The sequence below is a fragment of the Rhinolophus ferrumequinum genome, chromosome 14 (assembly GCF_004115265.2).
Source record: "Rhinolophus ferrumequinum isolate MPI-CBG mRhiFer1 chromosome 14, mRhiFer1_v1.p, whole genome shotgun sequence".
Lineage (NCBI taxonomy): Eukaryota > Metazoa > Chordata > Mammalia > Chiroptera > Rhinolophidae > Rhinolophus > Rhinolophus ferrumequinum.
The window spans coordinates 52585983-52603098 of NC_046297.1; the positions used below are offsets into that span (position 1 = coordinate 52585983).

A 17116-nucleotide genomic window follows, 5' to 3' on the forward strand; every position below is an offset into this window, starting at 1 on the left:
GACAGGGGATTTTCTTACCTTATTTGTATTCACTGCTGTGATGACCCAGACGCACTGTGCATTGCTATCATACTGGAATGGAAAGTTGGGAGATGTAAAGGTTCCGCTTGGTCCTTGAAGATTAGAGCCACATGTCTTCACTAAAAGAGAAATTGCATTTTAAAAGATGAGCATATACCATGTGCAACATCACAACAATAAAATATCTTGCAAATAGACTTTAAATTCAAAATTGCAAAATTCTAACCACACTGAAATATATATTAGGGCTTTATAATTTCACATAATCACAATGAGAGTGTTTTTTACACATTGAAGTTCACAAGCTCAATGGTTTCAACAAGAATTGAATACTAGCGATGAATAAAAGTGAGAGGCATGATAAAATGTCCTCTGGATGTAAGTAGGTGAGTTTAATAAGACAGAGATATATTTATCCAATATTGGGTTAATAAAAATCTAGAAAGAGAAAGAAGCAAAGCCTTGAATTGATTAAACAACTTAAATGCCAGTGTTTTCATTTATATTTATTAAGTACCCTAGGACATTTTATAGCATAAATTGAGACATCAATATTAAAACTACTCTTTCTGTTCTTATAACTGTGAATTAAACTACTCAGACTGCACAGAACTACACTGAAATGATTTAAATAAATTCCCACAAAAGTTAAACGTTGTATTTCCACAGTTTTCTAACCCTTCTTTCTTCTACTCAACAAAACGGTTTGTGACCATACTGCATCTATGTCTTAACTTCTTTTTCTTTAACTTGAAGTTTATATCTTGTGGTGATTTAATGGTTACTTTTAATTTTATCTTGTTTGTGTCTGATTTTTCCATCAAAAAAGTAAAACTATATTACTTTGTAATAATAGAAAATGATAAGTGGTATTTTTCTTCCTTCAACATTAATTACCAATCTTTCTTTTTCTAACTAACGCTTCACTTCTTGTTAGTATCCTATGCTCAGCACTTCATTTTCTTCTCTCCCATTTACTCTTTCTTTTTTTCTCTTCTTTGAATTTCCATAGTATAAATAGTCCCACCTTGTCTGATTTTAAGCTACCAAAGGCTTATCAAGGCCTCACAAAATTTCTAAATCTTTCACAACTGGCTTCCCCACCCCCATCTTTATGGATATATAATGAACATATAATACTATGTAAGTTTAAGGTGTAACGACATGATGATTTGATACACTTACACTGCAAAATAATTAAGAGTAAAGTTAGTTAATACCTCCATCATCTCACATAATTACTCTGTGTTTATGTGTGTGTGTGTAGAATATAAAGATCTACTTTCCTATTAATATGTTAATATAGTACCATTAACTATTGTTACTATGCTATACATTAGATTACCATAAATTATTCATTTATACCTGGAAAACTGTCCTTTTTAACCAACATCTTCCCATTTCTCCTACCACCTTCAGCCCCGCCTCTGGCAACTTCTATTCTGCTCTCTGTTTCTGAGTTTTTCTTTTTAGATTCCACATATAAATGAGATCATTACCTTACAACTTCCTGTAAGTCTCCTATGCTCACTACTCCATTTTCTTCTCTCCATTTGTCTCTGAAAGTATTTCAGTCAGACTTCTGTCATTTCAGTGTTGTAACTGCTTTCTCAATACTAACAATGACTGCCTAATTGCCACATCTAACAGTATCTCTTCATTTTGTCCCCATATTTGATCTCTCAGCAGTAATGGGACATGTTTATAAGCTTTGAAGGTCTCTGCCTTCCCTTACACAGTCCTGAACTCACTTGATTCTTGGCCTATTTGTTTAAAATAGTTGTGTTCCATACCCTGTGTACTGGTTCTATTTTTTCCATCTGACTCTTAAGCAGCACAATTATAAACTGATTTAATAACCTATTTTATCTTTGTTCAATGATCTGTTTGAATAGCTAATCTAATTCACTTCCATGACTACAATGGTCATTTCTGTGTTGACAGATTTCAAATCTACATCAACAATTTTTCCATCTCTCTTGACGTCTAGAGTAATTTTCTCTCTGTTTGCTGGACATGCCATGAAATGTTTTAAAGACATTTTTAATTAAAGCTTTCTCATCTAATACCTCCACCTTCCTACCATACATACATTAGCACTCCTAAAGACCTATGGATTCCTCCTTTGAAACATTCTGCTTTCCTTCTTTTCTTTTCTTCCTAAGACCCAGTGTTGCATCATCATATTTTTCCTGGACTAGAAATAGCGATTTAACTTCTTCCTAAATTCCATTTTCTATCTCTATTCTATTCTCCTTAGCGCTACTATATTTCTCTTTCTAAAATACAGATTTGATTCCTTTACTTAATTGCATAAAATCTTGATATCGATTTCCTATAGGATAAATTATAAACTGCCTAACAGAGCATATAAAATTATTCCTGGAGAACCTAGATTGCTTTCCCAGTACAATTTCCTGCCATTTTATACAGTCATGCACTCAACTTGTGCCAGAGAAGAACCTTGCTCTTCCTTAAATGTACCGTAACCTTTGTAATTTTCTACTTTTTCTATGATATTCTCCACGTCTAAACTGTTATTCCTTCTTACATTTGCCTGCAGCAATTTTATTCATTAAACCAAGTCATGCTGATGGGCTACTGCTTTCTACAGGAAGCGTTCCTACTTCTTCCATTCAAGGTTTTGTAATGGATTATAGTACTCACAGCACATTATTTGAATACCACATCTATAAAGGTGTTCAGGTGCTAGTGATCGGATAGAAAATGTAGTTATCCATATTTTAAGAACTTTACAGCAATGCAAAATTTACAGCAATCACATGATTGGTTTGAAGTTAGTAGAAACAGCTTTCTGATAGGAAATACTGCTTGAGAGGCACTTAACTACTTTGTAGTTCTCTGGAACACTTTGTTTTCTAAAATGAATACATACTTACAATATTTTGTGGGCAAGATCTCCTTTATCATCTTTGTTAATCCCTAGTAAAGTGGCTTTCATGGTGCAAGACTGTTTACCAAAGGAACTAATATCCATGTTCTTTGGCACAACTCTTACATGGACTATAAAATAACTGCTCTCCACATGCTGATAAAGAATCCTTATAAATGTTTCAGGCTGGGGAGTTGTCCTTTTTGAAAGTGATTTTCTTTCATTTCCCTAAGTATCATACAGGCTAGGTCAGCATATGCAAATTTATTTAATAGATTTTAACAGTTCAAACAGTAGCTGATAGAAATATTTCAAATTTTCGACAGCCTTCCACTATGAGAATAGCAGATGATAATTAGAAGGTTTCCTTTATTTGGGTTGGGGGATGAGACAAACTGTTATTTGAGCAGAGTTGCAGCAGTTGACTCACAGAAACAAGCCTATAACATAATCGAATGAAAAAATTACTTACTGTTGTTAAGTCACTGAGATTTTGTGGTTGCTTGTTACATAGATAGCACATACTAGTGAAACTTTGTTTTTATATTTTGAATTATAAAACAACCCACGAATGAAGATCTTTGTGTCTGTATCTTTATACTTGTGCTGTAATTTGGGCTTTATACTTGTGCTATTATTGAAGGATGAATTCTTATAAGGATTTGTTAGCTATGGTACATAAGCGTTTTAAAATTTGATAAATATACATAAATTAATCTTTAACAGACTGTTCAATATATTTTCAGAAATGGTTTAAGAAAGACAACAGTCTCCAAACTCTCACAATAATAGTATCAGCTATTTGTAGTTTGTAATTCTTTTAAACATGTCAATAAAGTTTTAATTACTAATTCTCTACATTTTTAGTATGGTTTAACAGAAGTTTTGTTTTTCATTTTTGTTTTTTGTATTGTTATCTCATTTCTTTTGCTTTGATTTTTCTGTTCATGTACTCTTTCTAGTTTAAATTGTCCTTTCCTCATTGATTTATAGAAGCTTCCTGTATATAATCAATAGACCCTTTTTAATGTGTTGCAAGTATTTTCCTACAGTCTTTATATAAAAAAATGAACTTTGCTTTAAATCAATTTGTGTCTACAAAGTTTTTAAAAATATATATAGGTAATCTGTTAGTATTTAACTTTAGGTACCTGTGTTTTTTTTTTTTTGTTTTTTTTTTAGGTACCTGTGTTTTATGTCTTGTTTAGAAAAAGTTTTTTCAAACCACCTAATTGAAAATACCACCTAATATCTAATTTTTATAATTTTATATTGTATTTATTTTTTTTTTATTTATCTGGAAATTGTTTTTGTCGGCTGTAAAGTTGGATAAATAATCATATTTTCCAATAGGGCAATAGCTATTTTTCCAACAGCATTTATAGTAAACTCTATTTTAGTCCCCACCAATTTAAAATTATACAACTTGAATTGCATTATGTTATGTTATAAATAACATAATTTATTTATAACATAAATTATAATACCATCCACTAATCTATCTCATCTAATATCCATTCATAATATCCACTCATAATTCTATATTTCTATCTATTATCTATAAAATAAACCTATACGTGGATCTGAGCTTATTTTTTTAATTTTTTTTATTTTGGTATTGTTTCACTGATCTTTGCTTATTCCTCTGTAAATGCCATATTGCTTAATCACTTTTAATATACGGAAACGCTCTATGCCTGTGTCACACATTACTTTTGGTACAGCAATTTCTGTCCAATAAAAGCATTAGGATGTGTCCTCATCCACCTTATTCATCGGATCTGGCATCTGTCCGACTTTTGGCTCTTGCCCAGAGTCAAAATGACCATGAAAGGTAAACGTTTTGAATTGATTCAGGACATCGAGACAGCTACAATAGCGCAACTAAAAAGACACGCATGAAAGAGGACTTCCAGAACTGCTTCAAAAAGTGGCAAGAATGACGGGATAAGTGTGTTTGATGTGAGCGGGGGTATTTTGAGGGGTTTTAATGGCAATGTGTCTTTTACTGTATTTTTTTTTTTAATTTAAACATTCACATCTTGTACATGGAGACATGGTGAAATACTGTTAAAGGAATTACGCACTTTCAAGGAAATATTAGGGTAGTAGCAAAAGTCAAGAAAATTCATCCCCAGCCTCTCTATCAATGTATTCCTACTTTTTCCTCAGGCTGAGCACATATAGTTAACTATGCTTTGAAAAACACCTAAGAATAAGGTTAAGTACAATGAAATATGTTTTGGTTCAACTATAACCTTCAGGCATTTAGATTTGTGCTAGATATAATATTTCAACTACACAAGTAAGGCAAGCTGAAATTTTATTTTTTTGGTTCAGTTAGAAGGATACGATTCACAGGTTAAATATCCTTTTTGCACAAAATACACCAACTAGAGCCTATCTGTAGTGATCCTTGGGTCTTTTGTGCCCTGAAATATCTCTTTCACTTTCTCTTTCCAGAATCGTCATATTATTTTTTTATAATATGAGGAACTTTTGTGATTCTGTTCCAACATTTTACCAGGAATTGAAAATTCCCTAAAGCTTCATTTACTGACTTGCAATTCCTTAAACACAATGAGAATGTTCCTACTTTAAGACCTTAGCCCGTCGCTGTTTTTTTCTTATTTTGTATAGATTTCTGCTCAAATATTCCTCATTAGATGGTCTATTCTGATTAGTCCATCAAAAGTTTAGATTTTTAAGTATCATTTCATATACATACATACACATATGCAGATATCCATCTTTATACATAAGTATATACACATGTATACACATATATGCATACATGTATATATATATACACATACATACCATTGTTTATTGTCTCTTTTCCCTATTATTTCTATCTTTCAATATGCACAGTTACTTTTCTGCTCATTAGCTAGGGATGAGAATAACGACTAAGAGTGTTAGATTATCTCAGAGAGTAACTTGATATTGGCCATAGAATAAACTATATTTTTTCTTTTATACAAGATGTGGTGGACAAAGCAGGTGATATTAATTTTAACTTAGAGTTTTTATTGCTTCTAGAAAATGTAACTTGTACTCTGGAAAATTAAATATTCTAATAAGGTGACTAGTGACTGAACTATAATTTTAAAAATATGAATTTATTTTGTATTTCAAGCTATTGATGTAACATTATCTGTTGTAAATGAAAAATATCCAATGATTATTTATTAAAGTTTTGTAAACTTCAATAAGAATCTAGCACCTAAAACTTTCTGTCTATATAAACTGATATTAATATTTTATAGCATATATTATGTTATAAGCTGATATAAAATAATAAGGTATAAACTGATAGCATAGTAATATATGATTAATGCCACAAAGTAAAATTAATATATTTTTTTCTTATTTATTGATAAAAATGTCCCAGGTGTAGAAACAAATAGGATCTCATGGTAAAGAACTTTTGAACAGTGAAATATTAAATCAAATTGTTCACTGGGAAAAAAACGAATGTTTGTATTTTTTAATGTAATTTTTCTGATAAATGCTACCTATTTAATATTAGATAATACAGTTTCAATTCATTTGTGAAAGTTGAATGCTGCACCACTTTCACCCTGTAAATTTGCATATTCTACAGAAATTCCATTGTGTGAATATACTGTTTGAAACACTATGCCGGACACTGGAAGAGACGAGAAGACAGTCAATGTCCCTGTCCACATGGACCTTAAGTCTAGAAGGAAAGAAAAATACTAAACTAGTAGATATAGTTGGATTTACAAGGTGCTATGGGTGTAATAGATCAGGAAAGTTTATGGAAGTAGATAACACATCAGGAATGGCTATTTGTAGAAAGTGACTTAGAAAAAGAATTGTTTTCTTTGCATGTTTTGTTCCCTTCCCCCTCCCACCCTAGTAATTTGGGGGTCTTTCTCCTGTGGCTTTTGTAGAAACATTATTCTACAAAAGCCTCATTATTGCAGAAACAAACTCATTCTAATTAAATTGCGGTAAACTTGTACACAATAACCCAGTTTCCATTTCCATGGCAACATTCCATGAGACATTATCTTTTGAAATAAACATGGTATCGTTATTATTAGAGCTTTTTGAATTGAAATGTCTTAGGGACATGCTAAGAATAAAAAGTCCATCCCATGTCGGATGATATATATGCTTTGAATATAATTCAATGCACTGATAAAAAATTGACTTAGAGAAAATAAAAGGCTTAGAAAATTAAATAATTTCTAAGATAGAAGTTATAGGAGGGGCAAAGGCTCTATTAGCTCAAACAGAACAAAAATTATTTCCAAAATTGTAAAAAATACTTTATAAATTAAAGTGAAATATTTTTAATGAAGAAAGTTGTAACCTAGTGAGGAAAATAAATGTTCATAAAATGTGAAGGGCTTTGGAATTTTCAACTCAGATGAGAAATGATTTGCTGTAAAAAAACAGATGAAATTTGGTAGAAATCTATTATCAAAGTACACAAAGGAAAATAGGACAAGTGAGAAGAATACCACCAGAAATAGAGTGTCTGCTGCCTTAACAGACATAAATAGGAACTGTGGAGTTTTCACACAGACAATAGAACCCCTTTGAATAAGAAACATATTTCTGGGTTGTCACAATTTTAGTCTTTCTGCATGATATTTGGCATAAGTTTTGAAAGCCTATGTTCAACCACACTTTCTCTTTCTCTTGCACTTTCTTTTTGGGGAGGAAACTCCTAACAGTTTGCAAAGATGTACACAAAGTTATTTAAATTATGATGTGAAATCCTACATTGGAATTCACTCTGTAACAACTATATACAAAAACGTAGATTTAAGTAACACCTTGAATCCACTAGTATGTTAGAATTTCATTTTGTTCTTCTACTTTAATTGTTTAATATAGTATATACGATACCTAAAAAAATACCAAATTATTTACCTACATATCAAAAAACTCTTATTAAACTGCAGGCAAAAAAGTACAGAAACTGTTCTCTAAATCAGTTAAAATTCAAATTGTTCACTGTTGGTCATGAAATACATACATACACACATACATATGCAGGTGAATGATAAAAGCTATTTAAATCAGTATCTGGAACTATCAATAGGTAGTTAAGTTTAATAATATTTAATTGGACATCCTAGTCTCTATATCTTCATGAGAAGCTGATAAAACGTCAGAAGTGGAGTAACAATTAGGACTAATCTTCAAATACATCTAAATGACATCTGCATAAGAATGGAAGTCTAATCCATTTCTTCACTGATAGGAAGCATATAAATGTGGAATAATAATGAAATGAACCCAAAGCAGGGAACTGGAGAACACAGGAGATGCTATGAAAGGGACAGAATTAAAATCAGCAAAAGGAAGACTGCACAGGATCAGATAAATTTGATTAAAACACAGCAAATGCAATTTCTATTAAAAAGGGAAAATACAATGTACAGATTTGTCAAGGCAAAAATAAAGTAAGCAAATTAGTATTTTTTTTCCCTAATTCTTGGTTGTTAGTAATTTAACCTAGTCGTGAAGGTCATATTTATATACAATGCTCCTCGCTCTGCTAGCTCTTTGTTTCACTGAATGAACCTATTTGTGTATTAGGAGGAAAGCACAAGTGGCATTATATCAGTAATAGAAATGATTTCTATGAATTAATGATTCATTATACTTTTTGATAAAAGTGAAATACAACTTAATCTAGGTTTGTCAGTAAGGAAGACAAATTAGGTGGTAGGATCGAATGAAATTATATATATATAATTATACCATAGTGTTCTTAAGGCCACTCAAGAGGGAAGATGGGGAAAAGAGAAATGGGAAGCAGGAAGAATAAGTTGGCGTGAGCAGGAAAATGGTATGTAGTGAAGAACTCAGGAATAAAACAAACAAACGAACAAACAAACAAAAACCTTGGGAAACTGGTTGGACAAAGGATTTAACAGATAAGAGTATACAATATTCAGTTGCAGGTTGTTTGCCTACCTTTGATATAGACTGTCCGCGTCGTTTCCCAAATTTTCCAGAAAATAAATCGAGCGATTTACCTCTTGTATATTTAAAAATTGTTCTTGTTTGTTTGTTTGTTTAGATGAAATCGGTTTGTTTAGATGAAATTCAGCTACTGAATTTATGTAGAATAGACATAATCTATTATGTAGAATAACATAATAGAAAATAAAAAGCAGCAATTTGGAGTCAGAATTAACTATTAGCCATTATATTTCCACTGACTAGCCCAAGAAATTCACTGAAATCTCTTAGAAGACTTTGCATACTTAACCAAGATTTAAAATGGGGGAGTGAGGCTACCTGTTCTACATTTGAAAACTCAGGAAACTTAATTTGATAATGTGTAATCACGAAAAATGCTATGAAGGAAAAGCACAGGGTGCCCTGAGAGTATATATTTGGGAGACTTGCTATAGCCTGAGTTGTCAGATTATGAACAACTCTTCCTCAAAAAAAAATTTGAGGCTCATTAATACAAGGCAATTTAAGTCATGTAGAAGAGGGACAAAGCATGTAAAAAATATCTGGATTATACAGCAATTTTAAAAAGAAATAAAAAAAAATTATCTCTTTCAAATGTATCCAAAAAACCAAACCAAGTGTTAATATTATTATCTTTGAATACTACAAATATGCTTTCATGAATTGTTAGGGATTTTTGTGGCCAGATTTTAGCTCTTGGTGATGTTGCTAAGCAATTCTTAAAGGATATCAAAGCAATTTGTTTTTTGGTAGGCTTACCATCGTATCCCCTCCAATCTTTTTATTTATGCCAATAGTTTTAACAAATCCTTGGTGATATGAAGGCCACATAACAACCAACCATTTCCCAAAGTAATGGGGTTTCATTAGGAGACTTTTCCTGCTTAACAAGTATAATATTCCTCTAAAGGGGCATTTAGTATCTTTATAAAGGGAACAAAGAAAAGAAAAGGAAAAAAGACTAAGACTACTTATGGAAATTAGCTCAGTGAATGAAATTTAGGATATACGAAACAGTAACATATAGAAGAGTCTATTTCTCTGTGCAAACTAATTATATTTTAAAAAGATTATTATAGATTATTTTGAGGACACAAAATAGATGATTCTACAGAATGTCGTCTGCCAAGATCACTTGTATTTATACTACTCGTTCCTATTCCTGAGAAATTCGCAGGGAGGATGGCATTATTATATCAATCAAAGGAAAAATTCTGAAACGTTTTAAAAAATATTTGGAAAGTACAGAAGTCTTGACACAAAGCTACTATCAGAACAAAAGAGAATAAATCAATTGGTCCAAAATTATGTAAACATTGGATGGGGAAAAAATGCCCAGCCTTTATCTGCTATACCGAAACAAGTTGGGTGAAACAAAAATTTTTAATTTTTAATCTAATTTAAGATATCACATTGTATGCATTTGCTATGTTTCTTTAGTCTCCTCTTTCAATGTAATTTTAAATTATTATTTTGCCAATTGTCCACCAATTGCCGTGTGTGTGTGTGTGTGTGTGTGTGTGTGTGTGTGTGTGTGTTTAACAGAAAGCTTAGTATGGAAAGTCAGTTCCCACTACATATAACCAACCTTAGAATAAAGATGAAAATATGAATTTCTGGCAAATCTTGGGCCAGACTCTGAACAGGGGAGGCTGATAAAATGAAAACTTGCCACAGGAGCCCTTGGTTACATCTGTCTGCATCACAGAATAAGCATCTTTCTAGACAAAATTCTAAAAGATTTCTTTCTAAGGCTATAATTAGAAACATAAAACACACTATAGAGTGGTTTACCGGGACAAGAAAACAATTCAGTGCTCCAGGAGTAACTAAGTAGGAAAACTACATTGAGCTGTTTGAGACACCATGGGATCTCCTTCACAAGTGATCTTTTGAAATAGAGTAGACATCTTACTCTCTGAGCTAAACACAATTGTTGCAGGATAACAGAACATTACTCTCAGCTTTACAAATAGTCACTATTAGTATCAACGTATGTGAGTGATAAAAAATAGTGACCCTCCTGTGTTTCCTTCCTCTGTATCTCTCAGGAAGCTAAAAATCATAGATGTTGGCACTATTTTGTGTTTATGCATAATCTCAAAATCGGCTTAGTGCAGGGCTTTATATCCTTCACACTACTGATATTTTGAACTAGGTCATTATCTCTTTTGTTCTGGGGGCTATCCTGTGCGTTGCAGAATGTTTAGCAGAATCCCTGTCCTCTACCAACTAGAGGCCACTAGTACATCCCAAAGTTGTGACAATCAAAAATTGTCTCCAGACACTGCCCAATGTCATAAAAGTGACAAAATTTTGTTCCACCCGTTAAGAAATACTGACATGGTGGGCTATCTTTTGTTCTAGCCAGTCTCTTTGATTTCTGCTCACTCATTTGCTTCTTTTCATTCTGTACTTTGCCAAGAAGTTTTGGTGAAGAAAAATTATGAAAGGGGAATTATGGAAATAAGGCATAAACTTCAACTTCCATTACAGTGAGAAGCTATCAGATTAAACCTGGTTAACTGAGTGTTTTGACATTCGAGAACAAAATAAAAATCTTGTTAACTCAAACCAAATCATATACCTTTCTTCCTAGGTCCTCCCCCTATCATTTATCTAATTCTTAATTATACTTTAGTATTTCAACTGTCACTCCTCGGGGAAGCTTCCACTAATAACACCAATCCCAGTGCACCCTGAGTAGGCTGCCTATCCCCCTGTGTTTCCATCTTTTTAAACATTTTTGTAAGCTAATTTATTACACATTACGTATCTTACTCTCTTCTACTGTCTTTTACCCCTCACTATATGTGAGCCCCTTGAGGACAATTATCACATATTACAGATCGGTCCTTGACTGATTCTTCAGGCAGTCAGTAACTGTTTATTGAAAGAATGACACCTTTAAGTAACGGAGTCTTGAATGAGACACCCAACTAGGGGATTTGTTATGCCAAGGATCAAAGTGAGGGTCATGGGAGATGAACAAAAGGAGCCTCATGAAAATAAACGGGGCACAATACATCTGGAGCGGGCTGTATGTATATGATTTATATATTTACTCTGAGGAACTAATGTCAGTCACAGAATGGGATATATTGAAATATTTAAGGTAATGATACAAGACTTGCCACTGGCAAAGTTGTCAAGCACTTGAAATAGATCTGTTTCTTACTTGCTAAAACTACTCCTGATCGTATACTGTCTAGTAGGTAGAAGATTCAAACCCTCTCTATCTGATTTCAGATCCTAAACTCTTAAGAGCTTTACAAAACTAGCTATATAACCACAATTAATGACAACAGTGTTGTTTTCTGTTGCTCTTTTTTTTTAAGGGGTTGCCTTCTCAGATTTTTTTTAATAAAAATTTATTGGGGTGACAACAGATAGTAAAATTACATAGGTTTCACGTGTGCAATTCTGTAATACATTATCTATATATCACATTGTATGTTCACCACCCAAAGTCAGTTCTGTTTCCACCACCATATATTTGACCCCGTTTACCCTCTTTTACCACCCCCTATCCCTTACCCTCTGGTAACCACTAAACTATTGTCTGTGTCTATGAGTTTTTGTTTCTTTACTTGTTTGTCTTGTTCTTTTGCTGCTTTCAGATTTATATCTCACAAATCAGTAAAGTTATATGGTTCTTGACTTTTTCTGTCTGACTTATTACGCTCACCATAATAATCTCAAGATCCATCCATGTTGTTACAAATGGCACTATTTCATCTTTTCTTATGGCAGAATAATATTCCATTGTGTATATATACCACATCTTCTTTATCCAGCCATCTATTGAAGGATACTTTGCTGATTTTCATGCCTTGGCAACCATAAATAAGGTTGTAAGGAAAATCGGAGGACATATATCTTTATGAATAAATGTTTTTAGATTTTTTGGGTAGATACCCAGGAGAGGGATTGCTGGGTCATATGGTAATTCTAGTCTTAATTTGTTGAGGAATCTCCACACTGCCTTCCAGAGCAGCTGCACCAATCTGCATTCCCACAAACAGTGTATGAGGGTTCCTTTTTCTCCACAGCCTCTCCAACACTTATTATTTGTTTCATTGATCATAGACATTCTAATCAATGTAAGGGATATCTCATTATGGTTTTTATTTGCATTTCTCTGATGACTAGTGATGTTGAGCATCTTTTCATATGCCTATTGGCCATCTTTTGTTCTCTTTGGAGAAATGTCTATTCAAGTCCTCTGCCCATTTTTCAATTGGATTGTTTGATTTTCTGTTGTTGAATTGTGTGAGTTCCTTATATATTTTTGATATTATTGGAGGCATTGTTTGCAAATATCTTCTCCCATTTGGCTGGATGCCTCTTTATTTTGTTGATGGTTTCTTTTGCAGTGCAGAAGCTTTTAAATTTGATTCCATAGTCATACTATCTAGTTTCACAGCTCATGTCAAGAACTAGATTGGTATTCTCAATGTTTGTAATCATATGATTAGAAGAACATATTTCTTACAAGTAAGCAATTGAGAATATAAAGCTCACTATCTACTCAGCATCCCAGAAAGAGTCACATTATGTCTGGGCCATTAGGTTATCCTAGAAAAAGGGGTCAGAAGCATTCTTTCTGCTAAGAGAGCACTTATAGGCAAATATTATAGCTTATATCATTGAAATAAACACTCTTAAATATTTTTTAGATATTTTCCTACTTTTCACATTTATTAAGTCCTAAACTGTCTAAAGCAACCAATCAAAAATATAACTTCCATATATTCCAAATTTCAGGGCTCTGTTTTCTATTTTTCTGATGTTGATTTTGTACAAACATTAAGAGAACAAATTTTCAGTTATAAAATAAATCAGTTTTCAGGTCTAATGTACAGTATGGTGGCTATGGTTAATAATATTGTATTGCATACTTGAAAGTAGCTGAGAGTAAATCTTAAGCATTCTTATCACACCTACAAACACATATGTTAACAATGTGAGTTTATGGATATGTTAATTATCTTGATCTTAACAATCATTTCATAATATATATTAATTTCAAAACATCACATTGTACACTTTAAATATATACAATTATATTTATCAATTATTCCTCAATAAAGTTGTAAAACAGAAAAAATTTCATATCAGCCAAAAAAGAAAGAGTAACTACAAACAAATCTGTAGAAATTTAGCTCTGAAACCAAATGTTTAGTAAAAACATACACTTGTTTGACAATACACTTGTATATGAGTAAACTTTATATACTACCCAAAATACACATTCAAACATTCCTTGCCTTAAACTAGGTTGCTATTTTAGCGCTGGCTATACCTACATTGGAATTATTTTCCTGGTTCTTTTCTCCTCCACCTCCTCCCTCCCCCAAAGGAGAAGGAATAGATTTTCAGAGTCTAAAGAAGGCCTGATCAAATGTTGCTGAAGATCTGAGGTGTGATCAAACAATACAGTAAATATTTAAATAATAATAAATATATATATATTACAGTAAAAGACAAATTGCCATTAATGCACCTCAAAATACTCCTCCTGTCTTTGAACACACTTATCTCATTATTCTTGCCACTTTCTGACGCAGTTCTCGAAGTCCTATTCCATGAATGCCTTTAGTTGTGCTGTCGTGGTTGCCTCAATGTCCTAAATCGATTCAAAATGTTTCCCTTTCATGCTTATTTTGACTTTGGGGAAGCGCCGGAAGTCACACAGTGCCAGATCCAGTGAATAAGGTGGATAAGGACACACTAATGTTTTTATCTGACAGAAATTGCTGTGCCAGAAATGATGTGTGACACAGAGCTTTTCCACTGTGATCACAAAATATGTCTGCTGCCAAGCGCTATCCAATGGAAGGGCAGGGATCTTTAATATAGGAAATGGCGCATTGAACCTTAGTAACAGTGTGTGACAAGTTTCAGCTTGTTTGATGCAGTCAGCCAGGTGTGAGCTACAGTTGAGAGGTATGTTTTAAAGTTTGCTGTAGGTCCAGTGCAGATGGGCACTGGATTTACCAACAGGATTATGTCATAGACTGTGTAGATGCCTGACCAATGCGCTATACACCTGAAGGAGAAGTAGAATAATATTGAATGTCAACTATAACTAAATATATATATGTATATACAGTCACGGGATGTGGAGTACAACATAGGGAAGATAGTCGATGGTACTGTAACAGCTATATAAGATGTCAGAGGGGTAGTAGCTTGAGGGGTGGGTTATCATTTTGTGAGGGGTTTAAATGATTATCACATTGCTTTGTACACCTGAAACTAATTTAAAAAATGGAAAAATAAATAAATAAATAAATAAATAAATAAATAAATACAATTTTTTAAAAAAATAAATAAAATGTGCTGTAAATCATCCTCCATAATGATAATGTTCCCTGTCACACATCACTTCTGGTACATGGCAACTTCTGTCAAATAAAAACATTACAGTGTGTTCTCATCCACCTTATTCACTGCATCTGGCACCATGCGACTTCTGGCTCTTTCCCAAAGTCAAAATTATTCAGGACATTGAAGCAGCCATGACAGCACAACTAAAGACACTCAGGAAAGAGGACTTCCAGAATTGCTTCAGAAAATGGCAAGAATGATGGGATAAGTGATTTTGAAGTGAGGGGAAGTATTTTGAGAGGGATTAATAGCAATGTGTTTCTTACCGTTTTATATATATATTATATATATAAATTTATTTACTTAAACACTCACTGTATTGTTTGATCACACTTCATACGTTCCTATAATCTTTAGTTACAGGATCGCTGAATTTTTAAGCAATTTCTACCATGGACTTGTGCTGAACTGTTAATGTCCCTGCAGATGATGGTAAACACCAGTAGCAATAACCTTTCGACGAGGATTTACTATATTCCAGGCGCTGTATGGGGAGCATTATCTATTTTATATCATTTAATAATTTAAAACAAAACAACCAAACAGCACTTGTGAGTTAAATATTACTTTTGAAAACTATTGCTCAGTCAGTGGAGCCTGACTGCAGGTGTTCAATTTCTAGCTGTACTGTTTACTATCAATTTGCCTAAAGTGAATCACTGAATGTCTCTGTGCCTCAGTTTTCACATCTGTAAGAGGTAAATGATAATACAGTATCTCACAAATTTGTTGAGAGGATTCAATCAATTGATATAATTTAAGTCTGTCTGGCATATAGTACGCTCTGTATAATTGTTAGTTTCTATTATTATTATTATTAGAATTTTACAAAGAATGTGACTGAGATTAGATAATTTAAATTATTCTCCCAAGTTTATCTGAATTCTCAGCCACCAGACTATCAAAATCTAAGTTCTTATCTAGTATGCTATAAATATTTGTTACATTTCTTCAATTTTGGTTTATTTTTCTGATAAAATTATGATAAAGTATCACTGAGAAAATATTCCAATTCGCCATTTGAGCTCTTTTAATTCACACATATGACTATGCTTTAATATAAATACTATTATACCATTACACATGCACATTTATAGTATGTCAATTTTTTTCATGTTTGGATACATGAAATTATTCTTATTAACATATATGCTGTTTATACTAATACTTGGACACACGTTTTAGTTCCTTCATCCTAGAAGACTAAAGCCTTGTAAATATGTAATGCATAATTCTTTCCACATTTTCTGCGTATAATTTTTATGGTATGGATAGCGCATTTAATAAAATTTTGAAGATCATATGGCCTGCAAAGGATGAGCAGTTGATTATCTAATAAACTGTTTGGTAAAAACCTATGTAGAAAAACAGCCTGCACAATCCAAGAACTCAGCATTGTCAAGAATTTCACACAGCATGTAAAGCATCACCAAAAAGAAGACAGTAATAAAATCACGTTTATTTATTCTATAAATCAATTCAAACAGTTAGTGTTCTACCTGGTAATGAAATCCTGTTAGTCACTGCAAAATGTGTACATAATGCACTTCTGAGTAGGAAGCTGTGTGACATTTCCAACTCTGCAGTAAGCCACTGTAAATTATTTCAGCAAATGCTATTTTCCCCTATGTGTATATATAAATATATAACCACAGAACAGAAAAAAGAAAAAGAAAAAAACCACACCAAGAATATAAAACCTAAACCAAACCAATCCATAACACAACTACAAATCTTGTGAAGAAATTGACCTCAATGTCTATTCCCTAGAAACCTATCAGTGACTGCACCATTCCCTGGGGATTAGCACACGCAATGCCATATGGGTTAGTGAAA

At 32.7% G+C, this 17116-nt stretch overlaps 1 protein-coding gene across 1 annotated transcript in view; it reads right to left on the bottom strand.

Moving 5' to 3' along the window:
* The window catches only part of CSMD3 (CUB and Sushi multiple domains 3), a 1093095-nt gene that overhangs the window by 558675 nt on the left and 517304 nt on the right, over positions 1 to 17116 (bottom strand). The window contains exon 11 of the mRNA XM_033126920.1: positions 19 to 140. Within this exon, the coding sequence (XP_032982811.1) occupies positions 19 to 140 (122 nt within the window). The remainder of the gene's footprint in view (positions 1 to 18; positions 141 to 17116) is intronic.